Source organism: Salmo trutta, chromosome 27 (assembly GCF_901001165.1).
Source record: "Salmo trutta chromosome 27, fSalTru1.1, whole genome shotgun sequence".
Taxonomy (NCBI): domain Eukaryota; kingdom Metazoa; phylum Chordata; class Actinopteri; order Salmoniformes; family Salmonidae; genus Salmo; species Salmo trutta.
In genome coordinates this window covers 14058183-14072845 of record NC_042983.1, presented here as the reverse complement: position 1 = coordinate 14072845, position 14663 = coordinate 14058183, and the positions used below count along the sequence as shown (strand labels likewise).

Sequence of the window (14663 nt, the reverse complement as noted above, 5' to 3'; positions counted from 1 at the left end):
GTTCCCTGTATTGTGCTTTTGGTCTCCGTGCTTGCCTAAATATTAGTGACCGTAAGATCGTACTAGAAACCATATACTTTATTTAGGAAATAACTCAGCTAAAGAAACACATGAATCCAGACTGTTTATTCATCATCATAAACAGGTCACTAGTTCCCCCATGTTTTCTGAGCACAAGCACTATAAAAAGCCAAACACCATCCTGAACAACACAGCCAGAGGGCAGCATACTCCACACACACACTATATGCCATATTGGACAAAAGCATATACAGTAGCTGCTCTTAAAAGTTGGCCTATTTTTACCATCACATAGTGGTACTGAGGCATAGCTCAAAATGCATTTAAGAACAAACACATTGCATCATATGAGAGTGGAAATTAAGCTCTAAGCAGTTATGAGTAACTTCGGCATGCTGGCACATGCACCACTTACTGAACCTACCCTTTCATTAGCTATGTAAGTCAAAGGGTCTCAATGCACTGTAAGGTAAGCAAATGGCACTGAAGACATTTTCAATCTGACTTGCAAGCACCAAGACATTGTTAAAAGAAGAAAAACGAAAAGGGTCTTCCCAACAAGTTGAAGTAGAGACCAGCAGTAAAAAGGTAATAAGTTACATTTGTTTAGATTCTTTAGGTAGCCTATTATTAAGTCTGTACCAAAAGCACAAGAAATGCCACTGAAAGGGAAAACAGATTCTCACAGTATCAAAGCAGAATAAGGTTCTCGTAATAGAGGGTCATACATCTCGAATCACACAGACACACTCACTCAAAATCAACAGACTCAAACCTTAACATCAGTAATATTGCCGTTTTCCAAAACATCTTACGCGTATTCATAACCTGACAGAATATCCCAAAAGTATTCAGCATATTCATAAATTAGATACATTTAACAGGTCATTTAAATAACATGTTTATATTATGTCATATGCTATGAGGACTGTTCATAATATTAAATGGGGTTCAAAATGGACACCAGGTACAGTAAAAAAACAAAATCCAGACCAATCCATGACCAATGAATATACAGCAACTGTTTATCTCCCCCCCCCAACGCTGATTATATCAGTAAATAACATGTTGGTATGTATGGTACTTTTTGCATTTGTTCGTCTGAAGTTTTGGATGTAAATCAGTGGCTGGTCAGCAGATGGGGCTGTAGTCTTGGTCTGCCGGGGAGGCACTCACTGGTCCTTCCCATCATGGATCTGCTGCTGCATCTTATTCAGCATCTCCTGCATCCTCGCCAACTGCAGAGAAAGAGAGTGAGTGAGTGGTAATGCCATTTTTGTCTTTTCTCGCAGGACATCTTTCTAGAAACTGGAGACTAGCCTGTTTTGGTGATGTTACCCATAATTACCTCTTCATCTTTCATCTTGATGAGTCTATCGGTCTCCACGTCGGGGGTGGGCAGGGGCAACATGGGGATCGGGCTCTCCATTCGGTTGTCCTGCGTCAGTTTACTTAGGGGAAAAGACACAGGTAACATGAATACAGACTCATACACAAGGACATGCAATATTAATAAACAAAACTAAAGATAAGAATCTCAACACCAGCAATAAACCAAGCTACTCATACTTTCTTTTGCTTTCTCTCTGACCTCGACTGTATACATACATATACACATACACACACACCCGTGCACGCAAACATACACACACACCTGGTCATGTCCTGTATACACTGCGCTCTGTAGTTCTCATAGTGCACGTCACAGGTCACGTCTTTGAGGTCGTGCATGTGGGAGCGGATCAATATGTTCCTCAGCTTCACAAAGTCACAGTGAGACTGGTTCTCCACTGAAACACAAAACCGACAAACTGGGTCATATTACACTGACATGATTTGCTAAGATAAAACATTCCTTCTGTTGTATCCACCAGAACTGATGCACTGTGTAATATTAGGGACATGAATTTCTACTTGACCAAGTGTTCTGAGCAAGAAAACTCCTGAGCAAGAAAACTCCTGAGCCTAATCATAATGCATTGGTTGAGACATAGCGATAGTTGGTCGTTTTTCATAGTTTGAGTTAGTAATTTTTCCTTCAAAAATTGTCATATGTGAGGAAAAGCATGCTCTACCATGCAACTTAGAGTCAAAACCCTGAGTAATATTGTTGTGTCTTCCATTGTTGTCACCCACCTTCCACAATGCCCCATGGGTAAAGTCTCCCTCTTACTCTCTGGCCCCTGGCCTCAACCACTGTGTTACTGCCAATCACTGCAAACGGACAGCACTCCTACACACACACGCACACACACACAGGATTTGGCATGATAGATTGACAAGGGATGGTTGAGTTTAGTGGTCTCGTTCCACTTGTAGATGTCTTATTGATGTTCAGTCTCCAGCTGTGTGGCTCCAGCTGTGTGGCTCCAGCTGTGTGTCTCACCTTCAGTTCTTTGTCCAGTTGTTTAAACTCCTCGTCCTCATCAGAGTCACACTCTGGGAACTGGTACACCTTAATGCCAAACCTCTCAATCTCATCACGGACCTACACACACACACACACACACACACACACACACACACACACACACACACACACACACACACGCCACATTGCACTGGGTGAGACATTGTTTGGAGGGGGAGTGCAGAAGCTCTGAGGGAGTTGCTCTTAACTAAACCAAATTAAAATGACTAACTTCCCAACGTTCCTGCAGCCAGCCTTACCATCGTAACGCGAGACCTGCTTCAGCAGTTGCAGTCTGTCTGCTCTGATGGACTCACCCTGTCTTTGAATTTCTTGATCTCGCTGGGAGTGAGACAGTCAGCCTTGGCGATGAGAGGAACCACGTTCACCTTCTCATGGAGAGCCTTCATAAACTCCACATCTACTGGACGCAGTCTACAAGGGATAGGAGACAACCTGGTCAGTGTGTGTGTGCGCGTGCCATGGAGGAAAAGTGCACCACTGACTATGAGTAAGGTGGAGAATAATAACAGTGTTTGCTGGTTGAGTTGTATTGGTGCTGTTTCCATAGTATCCTAAAGGTATATCCTCCTCCTGTCATCACACTAAGGATGTTTCATTACGATCTAGTCATCACAGCTCTACCGGTCACTAGCCCATCACATTCTTCTGTCTGTGTATGCGTGTTACCCGTGTCCAAATGGAGGTATGAAGTAGAGGCAGCAGTGGACTCTGTTGTCCTGGATGTTCTTCCTGTTCAGTCCACTCTCGTCCCTGAAGTACTGCTCAAACTGCTGGTCAATGTAGTCGGTGATGGGCTTCCAGCTGCACTCGCACACGACACAAATCAGTCAAGGCTTGCAGGAACAACATACAAGATTCATTGCCGCCATCATTCCTATTTTAGGTCAATCTACTAACCCATACAGAAGTCGTACCCCTTTCCTGCAGTCAAAATGACCAAATTGCCCTCTAGTGGGCTCATGGCTGGAATGTTATTAATAAACCCTTTTTTTTAAGCTGAAAATCGGGTGTTTCTATGTCAAATGGTTTCGTTACATTTCAGTCTTCTGTGATGTATATAATTAAGCAATAAGGCGGGCAAAATATCACCGCTAAAATATACTGGCCATATACCACACCTCCCCAGGCCTTATTGCTAATATAAACGTAATTAGAACAGTAAAGAAAATAAGAAATTGGGGGTCAAACCCGTGGTATACTGTCTGATATACCATGGCTTTCAGCCAACCAGCATTCAGGGCTCAAACCACACAGTTTATGAAGTGTAATATTGGGAAACAAACTCAAAATGTAATAGATTTAAACTCTATAACTGACATGGTACAGGTGTCTTCTTTTTTAAGCCCATAACCATGTGTAGGAGGTTTATACTTCTGTTTCAAAGTAGATTTGTTTAAGACTTCCAAGAATCTCTGTGTGTGACCCTGATTTAGCCCACTGCAGTAAAAGGTTAGAGAGTCTGTAGGATCAGGGCAGGGCTAGGCCAGGATTAGTCGAGGACTAGAGAGGTCCCACCATTCATTGTTGTTGACAGCGTCTCCAAAGCCCGGCGTGTCTACAATGGTCAGCTTCAGCTTCACTCCTTTCTCCTCAATGTCCACCGTGTGCTTAATGATCTCTACTGTCTGGTTGATACGCTCTGAGAAAGGGAAGGCGAGAGGTAGGGAGGAAGGGAGGGAAGAGAACCTCTGATGAGATGGCATTTTATTTTGCTGTTGTTGACATTTGAAGGTGTGTGTGTGTTACTCACCCTCAGCATTGAGAAGTTTCCTGTCCTTGTACAGGTCTGTGAGGAACAGGCTGTTGACCAGAGTAGATTTACCCATACCAGACTCTCCTGTAACATGACATACATACAGCATTATACAACATGTTTCTAACAGTCAGCAACGCACACACAGCCAACACGGAGTGAACATTTTTTATTTATTTTTACCCCTTTTTCTCCCCAATTTCGTGGTATCCAATTGGTAGTTACAGTCTTCTGTCAACGCTGCAACTCCCGTACGGACTCGGGAGAGGCGAAGGTCGAGAGCCGTGCGTCCTCCGAAACACAACCCAACCAAGCCGCACTGCTTCTTGACACAATGCACATCCAACCCGGAAGTCAGCCGCACTAATGTGTCGGAGGAAACACTGTACACCTGGCGACCATGTCAGCGTGCACTGCGTCCGGTCCGCCACAGGAGTCGCTAGAGTGCGATGGGACAAGGACAGCCGTGGCGGCCAAACCCTCCCCTAACCCGGACGACACTGGGCCAATTGTGCGCAGCCCCATTGGTCTCCCGGTCGGGGCCGGCTGCGACAAATCTCCAGTGGCACAGCTAGCAACTGCGATGCAGTGCCTTAGACCACCGCGCCACTCGGGAGGCCAGAGAGAACATTCATGAACACACACTAAGTACTTAATAGCACTGGGTTGTTTTACTTCTTTAAGAAAGCTACAATCAATACTTTCACTGACCGGCAACCATGAGGGTGAAGTCAAATCCCTTTTTCACTGACTTCCTGTGCACCTGGTTAGGGAGGGTAGCAAAACCCACATACTGTTTCTCCTGAGAGAAGAGAAAGAGAGAGAGAGAGAGAGAGAGAGAGATCAATTCAAAGCAACATCCCCAAGAGCTGAATGAGCGCAAAACTACCATTGAAATTAAAATACAGTTGAAATTCAAACTCCACCCACCATGCTACAATTACAGTTTGGAAAATTCCATTGACAATAGGAGGGAGGAAAGGGGGAAACTGCATTCATAACATTCCATTTTGAATCTCTAAGACCGGGCCCTGTGCTTTTTCCACACACAGTGAGAGAAAAGTATGACCGATCTATGACTTTTCCACTACACAATGGCGTGCACAGCTGTCTATCTGGCAGCTCTCCCCATCCCCTTCTGATACCATTCACACATCATCCAAAGCTGCTCCTAACGCAGACCGTACAGAACTGAAGACTCCACACACACACAGCCTTGCCAGTCTACCAAGGCCAGAGTCTGCCAGCCAACAGAGGCTGTATTGACCAGGCCTGAATGGTCCTTTTTAAACCCAAAACAAACACACATGCCAAAGAAATACTCAGTGAGGGTCTATTATAAGTTGTCATAACCTGTCATATGCATTTCCGACAGCCCCTGGGGCACGGCTTAACTAACCACACACACACGCACATACACACACAAACAAAACACAGCATGCGTAGACATGGAATAGAGCCAGGGCTGAAGTCACACACAGAGAACACGGAAATCTACAGAGCTGGATTCATAACCTATGAGGAATAATATGAACTTCTGGTTTACTTCTAGGGTGTGTGTGGGAACACAAATCCCACAGACAGAACAAACAAACTATCCATAAATCTGTCATGAACCCATCAGGACATGACATAAGACAACAGTATGTCCTATCCACCTCTATACTAACATGACATGTTAGAGGGGGAAAGGTGTCTTTATGAAAGTTAGCTGACGTGGGTGTGTGAGACATTGACCCCCCTCTCCCTTCTCTTTCCTCCCCTCCATTTTCTCTCTCCTCAGTGTCCCTCTATCCCCTCTCTCGCCTGTTCCAGATTTTTACCTTCTGCCTGGAGGTTCTGACTCGAGGGCAAAGCAAGCGTTCCACCAGTTTCTCCTGCAGCATGATAGCATCCATACCAAGCCAACACCAATAGGGGAAATGTTTTCCAACGGAGGACAAAAACAGAGCAACCTCTTCACACGCAGCCAGAACGCTTCTCTTACACACCCTCTACTCCTCTGTAACCCTCCGTTCGTCCACACTCGTCTTTCCTGTTTTGTCCTTTGTTCCTGCTCCTTTGTTTCTACTCCTTCTCTCCTCATCTCCCTTTATTTCCTCTCTTTCTCCTCTGCCCCACTGCTCCCTGTTCAGACAGGTAGGGAGGAATACTGACAGAGGTGAGCGAGAGCTAATAAGGGGGGGGGGGGGGTTGACAGGAGGAAATAAAATGGGAGGAGAGAGAGCGCGAAAGGTAGTAAGAGGTAGCAGTTTAGGGGAGGAAGCGAGGGATGGGGGAGAGAGTGAGGGACGGAGGGGGAATGTGAAGGAATAAAAAGACACTCATTCACCCTGTTGTCCCTCCCCCTTTTCGACCGTTAGATAAATAAAGCATTGACTGCTACAGTAACGACCTATATCAGCCCAGAGCGAGAGAGACAGACAGGAGAGGGCTAAACAATCTAGCCCATATCTGACCATAACAGCGATCATTTGTCAAAGGACACAGTGTCCTTTAACAGAGATACAAACCCTCTGTGTGGTTCAAGTGTGGACTTGTACGAGTCAGTAATCGGTCACATAGAGCTTAGTGAAGCTAGTAGGGACTCTCAACTCACCCCTGGGAAAACACTAGCCAGAGATGAATGATTAAATGAAGAACCTAGCCAACGTCTAGACTGCGCATCAGCCATACAAGTCATGGCTGTGGAAATTACACAAAGAATGAAAGGAGCCGTTCTCTCATTAGAAATGTGTGTAGCGGTACCAGAGTGGTACCAGAGGTCCCACTACTCCACACACTGTGAAACAAGACAGGGCGTGGTGGACAATTGTTGCCAGATGTTGGCCCATGGTGTGTGTGTGGGTGGGTTCAGGACGGGACACAGGTTTCAGGACAACTGGAGCTCAGAACGCTATGATACCCCAGACAGAATGTCCTCTGTAAATGTTGCCCATTCTATCTATGGTATGTTCGTGTAACTTCTAATCAAGCTCTTGAATAGCTGTATCAGATGTATTAGTGCAGGGTTGGAACAAAAGCCTGAACACACTGTGGATCCCAAGGAGCTTTCTTCATGGGACGTCTCCAGAAGCTGTAATACCAAGCTACTTCACATGAGGGAGACAGAGCTTTTATTTAAAAAATGTATTTAACTAGGCAAGTCAGTTAAGAACAAATTCTTATTTACAATGACAGCCTACCCAAGCCAAACCCGGACGACACTGGGCCAATTGTGCGCCACCCTATGGGACTCCCAATCACGGCCGGATGTGATACAGCCTGGATTCGAACCAGGGACTATAGTGATGTCTCTTGCACTGAGATGCAGTGCCTTAGTCCGCTGCGCCTCTTGGGAGCCCAGCTTCACAGAACATGGTACAGTACATTATGAAGGCATTGGCAGCAGAAATGTTCTGTGCTATATAGCCAGGCTATTGTTTTTAGGAAGAGATAGGAACACATAAGATACCAGCAATTGACGGAAAACTTGACTTGAGAGTGAAACAAAAAAGGGGGGATTCATCTGAATAGAACAGAGGTCCTAGAGTGACATCACAATAGACCTCTTCAGGCCCCTCCCTCTCTCACTGGCCACCTTGAGCTCTCTCTCACTCAACGTCACACACACCCACACAACCTGGTGCACATGCACACACGTAAACATACACACATGGATACAGCTGACATCAGTTTAATAAAGCACATCCTATGGACAGTGTTTAAGGGAGGCCATGTGGAAGCCACTTTTCAGGGACACAGTCAGGCAGTAATAACCATCTCTAGCCCATCCATTACTTCCTGTGTCTGTCTGTCCTGACCTCTGTGGATGAAATATGAGGAGAAACCAGTAAGCTGTCTGTCTGCTGTGACTATCACACTGTATGCTTCCCAAATGGCACCCTATTCCATTCATCGAGCACTACTTTTGACCAGGGCCCATTGGGACACAACCACAGATACCTTGGGCTCTGCCTGTGCGTTATTAGGGGCTAGCCAGTCAAAACACTCCACAATGTGAGGTGCTGGGGATTAAATGTTGACAGTCATCCGAGGCCAAGCCCAGTCCTTCTGATGACAGAGTGAGAGACACACACACACACACACAGCTGACCGCAACTAGAAGTCAAATATATACAGTCTGAATGCTCAGTGACTTCCTTCCCTTTAGAGACACACAGCGTTCCTGCTGGGTCCAGAGGCATGGATCCAGAGATCAGTCAGTCACACAGTTAGATGCACTGGTCTACTTGTTTACTGTTGTGGTCTTTCAGGAAGCTCTTCTGAAAAAGGCCACAGCAGTAAACTACACACCTATTACTGTGGACAAGTACGCAAATACATAGACACTCATGTTACACACACACACACCTCCAGAGACAGAAGATGTGGAGAGGATACATTCTGTGATGTAGATATAAAGAGAGGTGACCTTTCCTGAAGACATCTCAGTCCTGTCCAACCATGCCTTTACACACAATTAAGTACGAAAGCAGAAACAAATGGTGGCAGGGTGATAGACCAAAGATGCGTACAGAGAAAGGGAAGGTGATAAAGAGAAAGGGGGATAGAGAGCGGAATGGAGGGAGGTAGAGATGAAGAGAAAGAGGGGGAACGACGGTGGAATTTGAAAGATTGAGAGACTGAAGATGAGAATGAGAGAAAGAGAAGCTCTTTGGACCCCCATCCCCCCATCCGTAGTGTTTGTTCTCCTTGGAGATGTGAGTCTCTGGGTGCTAGGCTCTTCAGCATGCTAATCTAACAGCGTGTAATTGGCCTGGCAACAATAGGCCTTCTAAAGGACACTTGGCTAGCATTGCGTAGCCTAGCGTTAGCGTCTATCTATTCAGCAAAACAATAGGCTCTTCCACAGCCTAGCGCCAAATTGACCCGTAGCCCATCCTTGTAAGCACTTCAGTAGATCTCTAAAGACCTATCAGATCACAAGGTGGAACTGTTAGCCACCACATACATTTGGAAAGTATTCAGACCACTTGACTTTTTCCACATTGTTAAGTTACAGCCTTTTTCTAAAATGGATTCAATTGTCCCCCCCCCCCCCAATCTACACACAATACCCCATAATGACAAAGCAAATACAGCTTTGCAAATGTGTAAAAACACACACAAAAAGGAAAAAAATAATAATATCACATTTACATAAGTATTCAGACCCTTTACTCAGTACTTTGTTGAAGTACCTTTGGCAGCGATTACAGTCTCGAGTCTTCTTGGGTATGACGCTACAAGCTTGGCACACCTATATTTGGGAAATTTCTCCCATTCTTCTCTGCAGATCCTCTCAAGCTCTGTCAGGTTGGATGGGGAGCATCGCTGCACAGCTATTTTCAGGTCTCTCCAGAGATGTTCAATCGGGTTCAAGTCCGGGCTCTGGCTGGGCCACTCAAGGACATTCAGAGACTTGTCCCGAAGCCACTCCTGCGTGGTCTTGGCTGTGTGCTTAGGGTCGTTGTCCTATTGGAAGGTGAACCTTCACCCCAGTCTGGAGGTCCTAAGCGCTTTGGAGCAGGTCTATCAAGGAACTCTCTGTACTTTGCTACATTCATCTTTCCCTCGATCTTGACTAGTCTCCCAGTCCCTGCCACTGAAAAACATCCCCACAGCATGATTTCCTCCAGACGTGATGCTTGGCATTCAGGCCAAAGAGTTCAATCTTGGTTTCATCAGAACAGAGAATATTGTTTCTCATGGTCTGAGAGTCCTTTAGGTGCCTTTTGGCAAAATCCAAGCGGGCTGTCATGTGCCTTTTACTGAGGAGTAGCTTCCGTTTGGCCACTCTACCATAAAGGCCTGATTGGTGGGGTGCTGCAGAGATGGTTGTCCTTCTGGAAAGTTCTCTCATCTCCACAGAGGATCTCCGGAGCTCTGCCAGAGTGACCATCGGGTTCTTGGTAACCTCCCTGACCAAGGCCCTTCTCCCCCAATTGCTCAGTTTGGCCGGGCGGCCAGCTCTAGGAAGAATCTTGGTGGTTCCAAACTTCTTCCATTTAAGAATGATGGAGGCCACTGTTCTTGGGGACCTTCAATGCTGCAGACATTTTTTTGGTACCCTTCCCCAGATCTGTGCCTTGACAAAATCATGTCTCGGAGCTCTACGGACAATACCTTTGACCTCATGGCTTGGTTTTTGCTCTGACGTGCACTGCCAACTGTGGAACCTTATATAGACAGGTGTGTGCCTTTCCAAATCATGTCCAATCAATTGAATTTACCATAGGGGAACTCCAATCAAGTTGTAGAAACATCTCAAGGATGATCAATGGAAACAGGATGCACCTGAGCTCAATTTCGAGTCTCATAGCAAAGGGTCTAAATGCTTTTTATGCTCTTTTTTTATACATATGCAAAAAAAAATTCTAAACCTGTTTTCGCTTTGTCATCATGGGGTATTGTGTGTAGATTGATGAAAAAATGTTTTTTTTTTTTATTGAAATCAATTTTAGAATAAGGCTGTAAGGTAACAAAATGTGGATAAGGTCAAGGGGTCTGAATACTTTCCGAATGCACCGTATGATCCTTTCAGATCTACATGAATTGCCTAGGCGGGAATGGGACAGGGGTTTAAAACTGGGGGAATAGAGGGACACTTGACCAGCGTATCCTAGCATTAGCATCTGCCCATTCAGCAGCAAGAGGCTGGTCACCAGGGAGTCCCCCAGGATACAATACAGTGGAAAAAGCTATTGCGTCACAGGTGCTGGGAACTAGACATTCCTGCAGACGAGTGGAAGAAAACAAGTGTTCACACACTGATGGCCTTTATTGTGTTTGCCAAGGACAGGTTTAACTGGGCGTGCCATAATGACAACACATTTTATTATTTCATTATCAGATAGTGTTTGGTAATGTCCTCTAAACGATGCAGAATCTGTGTTTAGCGTTTATCGGCTCAATTTGCGTCACCATAGTAAGAAGGTTCCGCTTCCTAATGGTCCATTATATGGCTTTCATTCATCTTACAGTTGTCAGTTAAGCATCTTTCTAAATTCCTCAAGGGAGCTTTTCTTCCCACAGTAGGAGGTAAAGGTAGTCCTCTAATTCTCCTCATCATTTTCATTAGATCTTAGCTCCCAAATCTCTGATCCCCCCCCCCCCCCCCCCAAACATCATCTAATCTCCAAGTTATCGAGGTCACCCAAACTCTTCATTCTTGAAAATGGGTCAGGCATGGGTTATTTTCAACAGCTTTTTAAACGCCTACCCAAAGGCTGAAACACGGCAAGCTGTACAGGGAGAGAGGGAGACCTGGGGTTAGAGATAAACTTGTTATTCACGTGTGTGTGGTCGTGAACTCCCTCTCTTACTCACACACACACACACTCACTCTACTGGATCATTGGCATTGCATACATGTTTTCGGCATGACAATGACATCAGGTGCCAGAGAGCAGAAACATTTCAGTTCAGATAAAGAACAAAGACAAACACACAGAACACACTCAGGAGAGTTGAAAGTTGAGCTACCAGGTCAGGCAATTTACTGTAAACAACCATAAACAGATAGGGGCCTTTTCTATTAAAAGCTATAAGCAAGTAAATGTAAATCTATTGGAGGGTGTGGTAGGAAAATACATTTGGAGTGCTGTACAGAGTGCCAGTAGGAACATGGTAATGAATCAAAATAGGCTTGGAATTCCCATGACAACCATGAATAGGAGTTGGATGGCCTCGGCCGATAAATACATTATGTGAATACCATCCTACACTATCTTTTCGATCAGAAACTCTGAGGCGTGTATGTTCATAGGTAGCGAAGTGAATGAGTACATCTTTCCTCACGCCTGATTTAGACCTGGGAAACCATGCCATGTGAGTATACGGGTGCCAAGGAGAACTATAGATTCCACAGCATCGTAGATCTGTGATAACTGGGTGTCGTTAAATCGAAGCCTACACACGTCAGTCATCCTGAGGAATTGAGGATAGGTTCCTCTCCCAGCGTCTGAGAGTGATGAAAATGGATAAAACTGTTGCCTGGCAACATACCAGCACACCAGACTGTGATTGGCAGGCCCAGTTTGGTGAAGCATAAGAGAAAAATGCTTCCAACCCACGATAATTATCATAGCAGGAGGAGAGAGAGGAGGAGGGAAGAAAGAGGAGGACAAAGGGGGGTGAAGGGGTTGATTTGAATGTGATTCACCCAGACTATTCTCTGCATCTCCCTCATACACACACCCTGGCAGTGACCCCACTCTCTGAGGGTCTCAGGCGGAGTAGGATATGCAAAAAGCACAATTCCATACTACACTTGTATGTGTGTGAAACAGGACAAATATAAGCACCCCCTATTAGACCTTTTGACACACACACACACACACACACTTTACTACTGGTTAGTCCCTCTCACTATCCACGAAACCACTCCCCCTAAGCACCCGGCCAGGTCAGGCAGAGTGTGTGGGTGTGCTGTGGCAACAGACATGCTACTTGAATATCTCCAACACAGTTTTGCATAGCACAAACAGTATGATAAAATCTCAGCAATATATATAAAAAAGAGAAAAGTCCTTACAGGGAAAAACAATCAAAGAAATTCCTTGGAGGATACACACCCACGCTGGACATTTCCAAATCCACACAGGCTATTGCTACTGTATTAACTGTAATGTAGTAATCAAGGTCAAGGTCTTCGAGCGAGGTTCATTCCGCAATGCTGCCCATGTGATTTCACAGGCTTACTGAAAATCTATCTGCAGCAAACCCAGCTTACAGCTCAAACAATAAGAATGTTTGCTTGCAGTATGTGTGAACACCAGAAAGATCAGCAAGGACCAGTGGACCTACGGGAGCCATAGCCTCTGAATGACCGTAACACTATACTGTCAACAAGGCCAGGATATAGAAGCCTTACACTATATTCTGCAATTTGCTTTGACTGAGATAGCTAAAATTATGCCTTTAGTTACCATTGCTGCATGCTGCCTACTCACAATGTAGCTACACAAGGTTCCAGTAACAAGCTACGAACAGAACAGCATCTAAAGCTTCTGTCATCATCACCCCCAGAGCAAAGAGAGAGGAGATCAATACACCTGAGACTCAGTGTGCTGCTGGTCTCCCACCAAGCTCCACCTGAGCTACCTATGGACACACACAGGACTCACTCAAGGGAATATATAAAATCGAGCTCATCTGACCAATAGATTTACATTTTTAGTCACTTAGCAGACACTCTTATCCAGAGAGACTTACAGTAGTAAGTGCATACATTTTCTTCATTCTGGTCCCCCGTTGAAATCAAGCCCATAACCCTGGCATTGCAAGCAACCCCGGGATTACAGAGGGACACCAATGAGGGGATATAGAGCTGTGATGTACTGAGGATGCAGACAGAGATTGATCTAAAGTCTGTGATAATTAACAGCTGGTTATTTCGCTGACTTGACCAATAGGCTTTCCAGTAACTATAACGAGCAGGTCACTGTCACACCCACAACAAGCGGCTTGCCTAGAATGATGTATGGATGTCCGAGGATGAGAGGCGAGCCCTTGGGTACCACTCGCTGCGTATGCATCTTGTGTCTCTGTCTGTATGCATAAATTACATTTTATCCTTCTGGCTGTGTGATGCTCCCTCTACCCTGTATTGCGGTGGCATGACAACAACAGTAATCTTTAGGGCATCGGAATGATGATGCTGCTCACGCTTACTAGGCCAAGGCCTGCTACATAGGCTATCTAAGCTATATGACGCCATACGAAGCGAATTTGGGGGAAAAAACGGAGTGTCTAGGCTACCACGCTTGATATGAAATATGATTCTATGTATCGCCTAACAGCCTAGACCTACATCAAAAGCGTTGAGCACAGATACATTTTGTACATACATACTTTTTTTTATAGAAATAGGAATAAATGTTTTCCTTACCTCAATTGTCTCGTCTGTTGGTCATTGTGGGGGATGAAACACAGGTGGAGGATGCAGAACGACGCCCATAGAGAATTTAGAAGGCGAGAGAGACCGACAGAGAAAGACAATCATTGAAATGGACCGCGTTATAATTGCCTTTATGCATAATCGTAATTATTATCCTTATGCTTACCCGATTTGATCGGGATACGGCTCTTGTATCGGATGTTGGTCGTCATTTTCGCCGCTCTCCTCCCCTCGGTGTCGCTTCAGAACGGACGGACTGCTCGGTAAACGCACGCGTCAGTTCCTTCTCCGCGCTACCACAGCAGCCAGACAGGTTGTGGGAGAGGGTGTTGCAATATCGTGCAGAACCCCGCCCTCCTCGTATGTGGTACCCAATCGTGGATGGAGAGGTTTCCTAGGATCTTACTGTCCATATCATCAATATTGTATGCAGCTTCCATAATTAATGCTGTTCAAACTTCTCACTCATATGTTCGAAATCTTAATTGTTCAACATCTAGACGTGCACCAAGTGTAAGGGAATAAGACTGTGTCATGCTTCCTATCCACGCATCGTTCTGTGATATTATCAG

General features: G+C 45.3%; 1 protein-coding gene across 3 annotated transcripts; it reads right to left on the bottom strand.

The window, feature by feature from the left end:
- Window positions 1-111: 111 nt before the first annotated feature.
- LOC115164364 (septin-5) lies at window positions 112-14404 on the bottom strand. 3 transcript variants are annotated; one of them, XM_029716769.1, is made up of 12 exons: window positions 14258-14404; window positions 14083-14096; window positions 4920-5010; window positions 4206-4292; window positions 3971-4094; window positions 3122-3256; window positions 2749-2866; window positions 2408-2509; window positions 2158-2254; window positions 1676-1811; window positions 1370-1472; window positions 112-1259 (listed from the first exon to the last, which is right to left on the bottom strand). In XM_029716769.1, the coding sequence occupies exons 1-12, from the start codon at window positions 14301-14303 to the stop codon at window positions 1194-1196; spliced, it is 1119 nt and encodes a 372-aa protein (XP_029572629.1). In that variant the 5' UTR covers window positions 14304-14404; the 3' UTR covers window positions 112-1193. The 3 variants fall into 3 exon arrangements, with proteins under 3 accessions (XP_029572629.1, XP_029572630.1, XP_029572628.1); XM_029716770.1 differs by lacking the exons at window positions 14083-14096; window positions 14258-14404 and adding an exon at window positions 6200-6385; XM_029716768.1 differs by lacking the exons at window positions 14083-14096; window positions 14258-14404 and adding an exon at window positions 6032-6189.
- Between the last annotated feature and the right edge of the window lie 259 nt (window positions 14405-14663).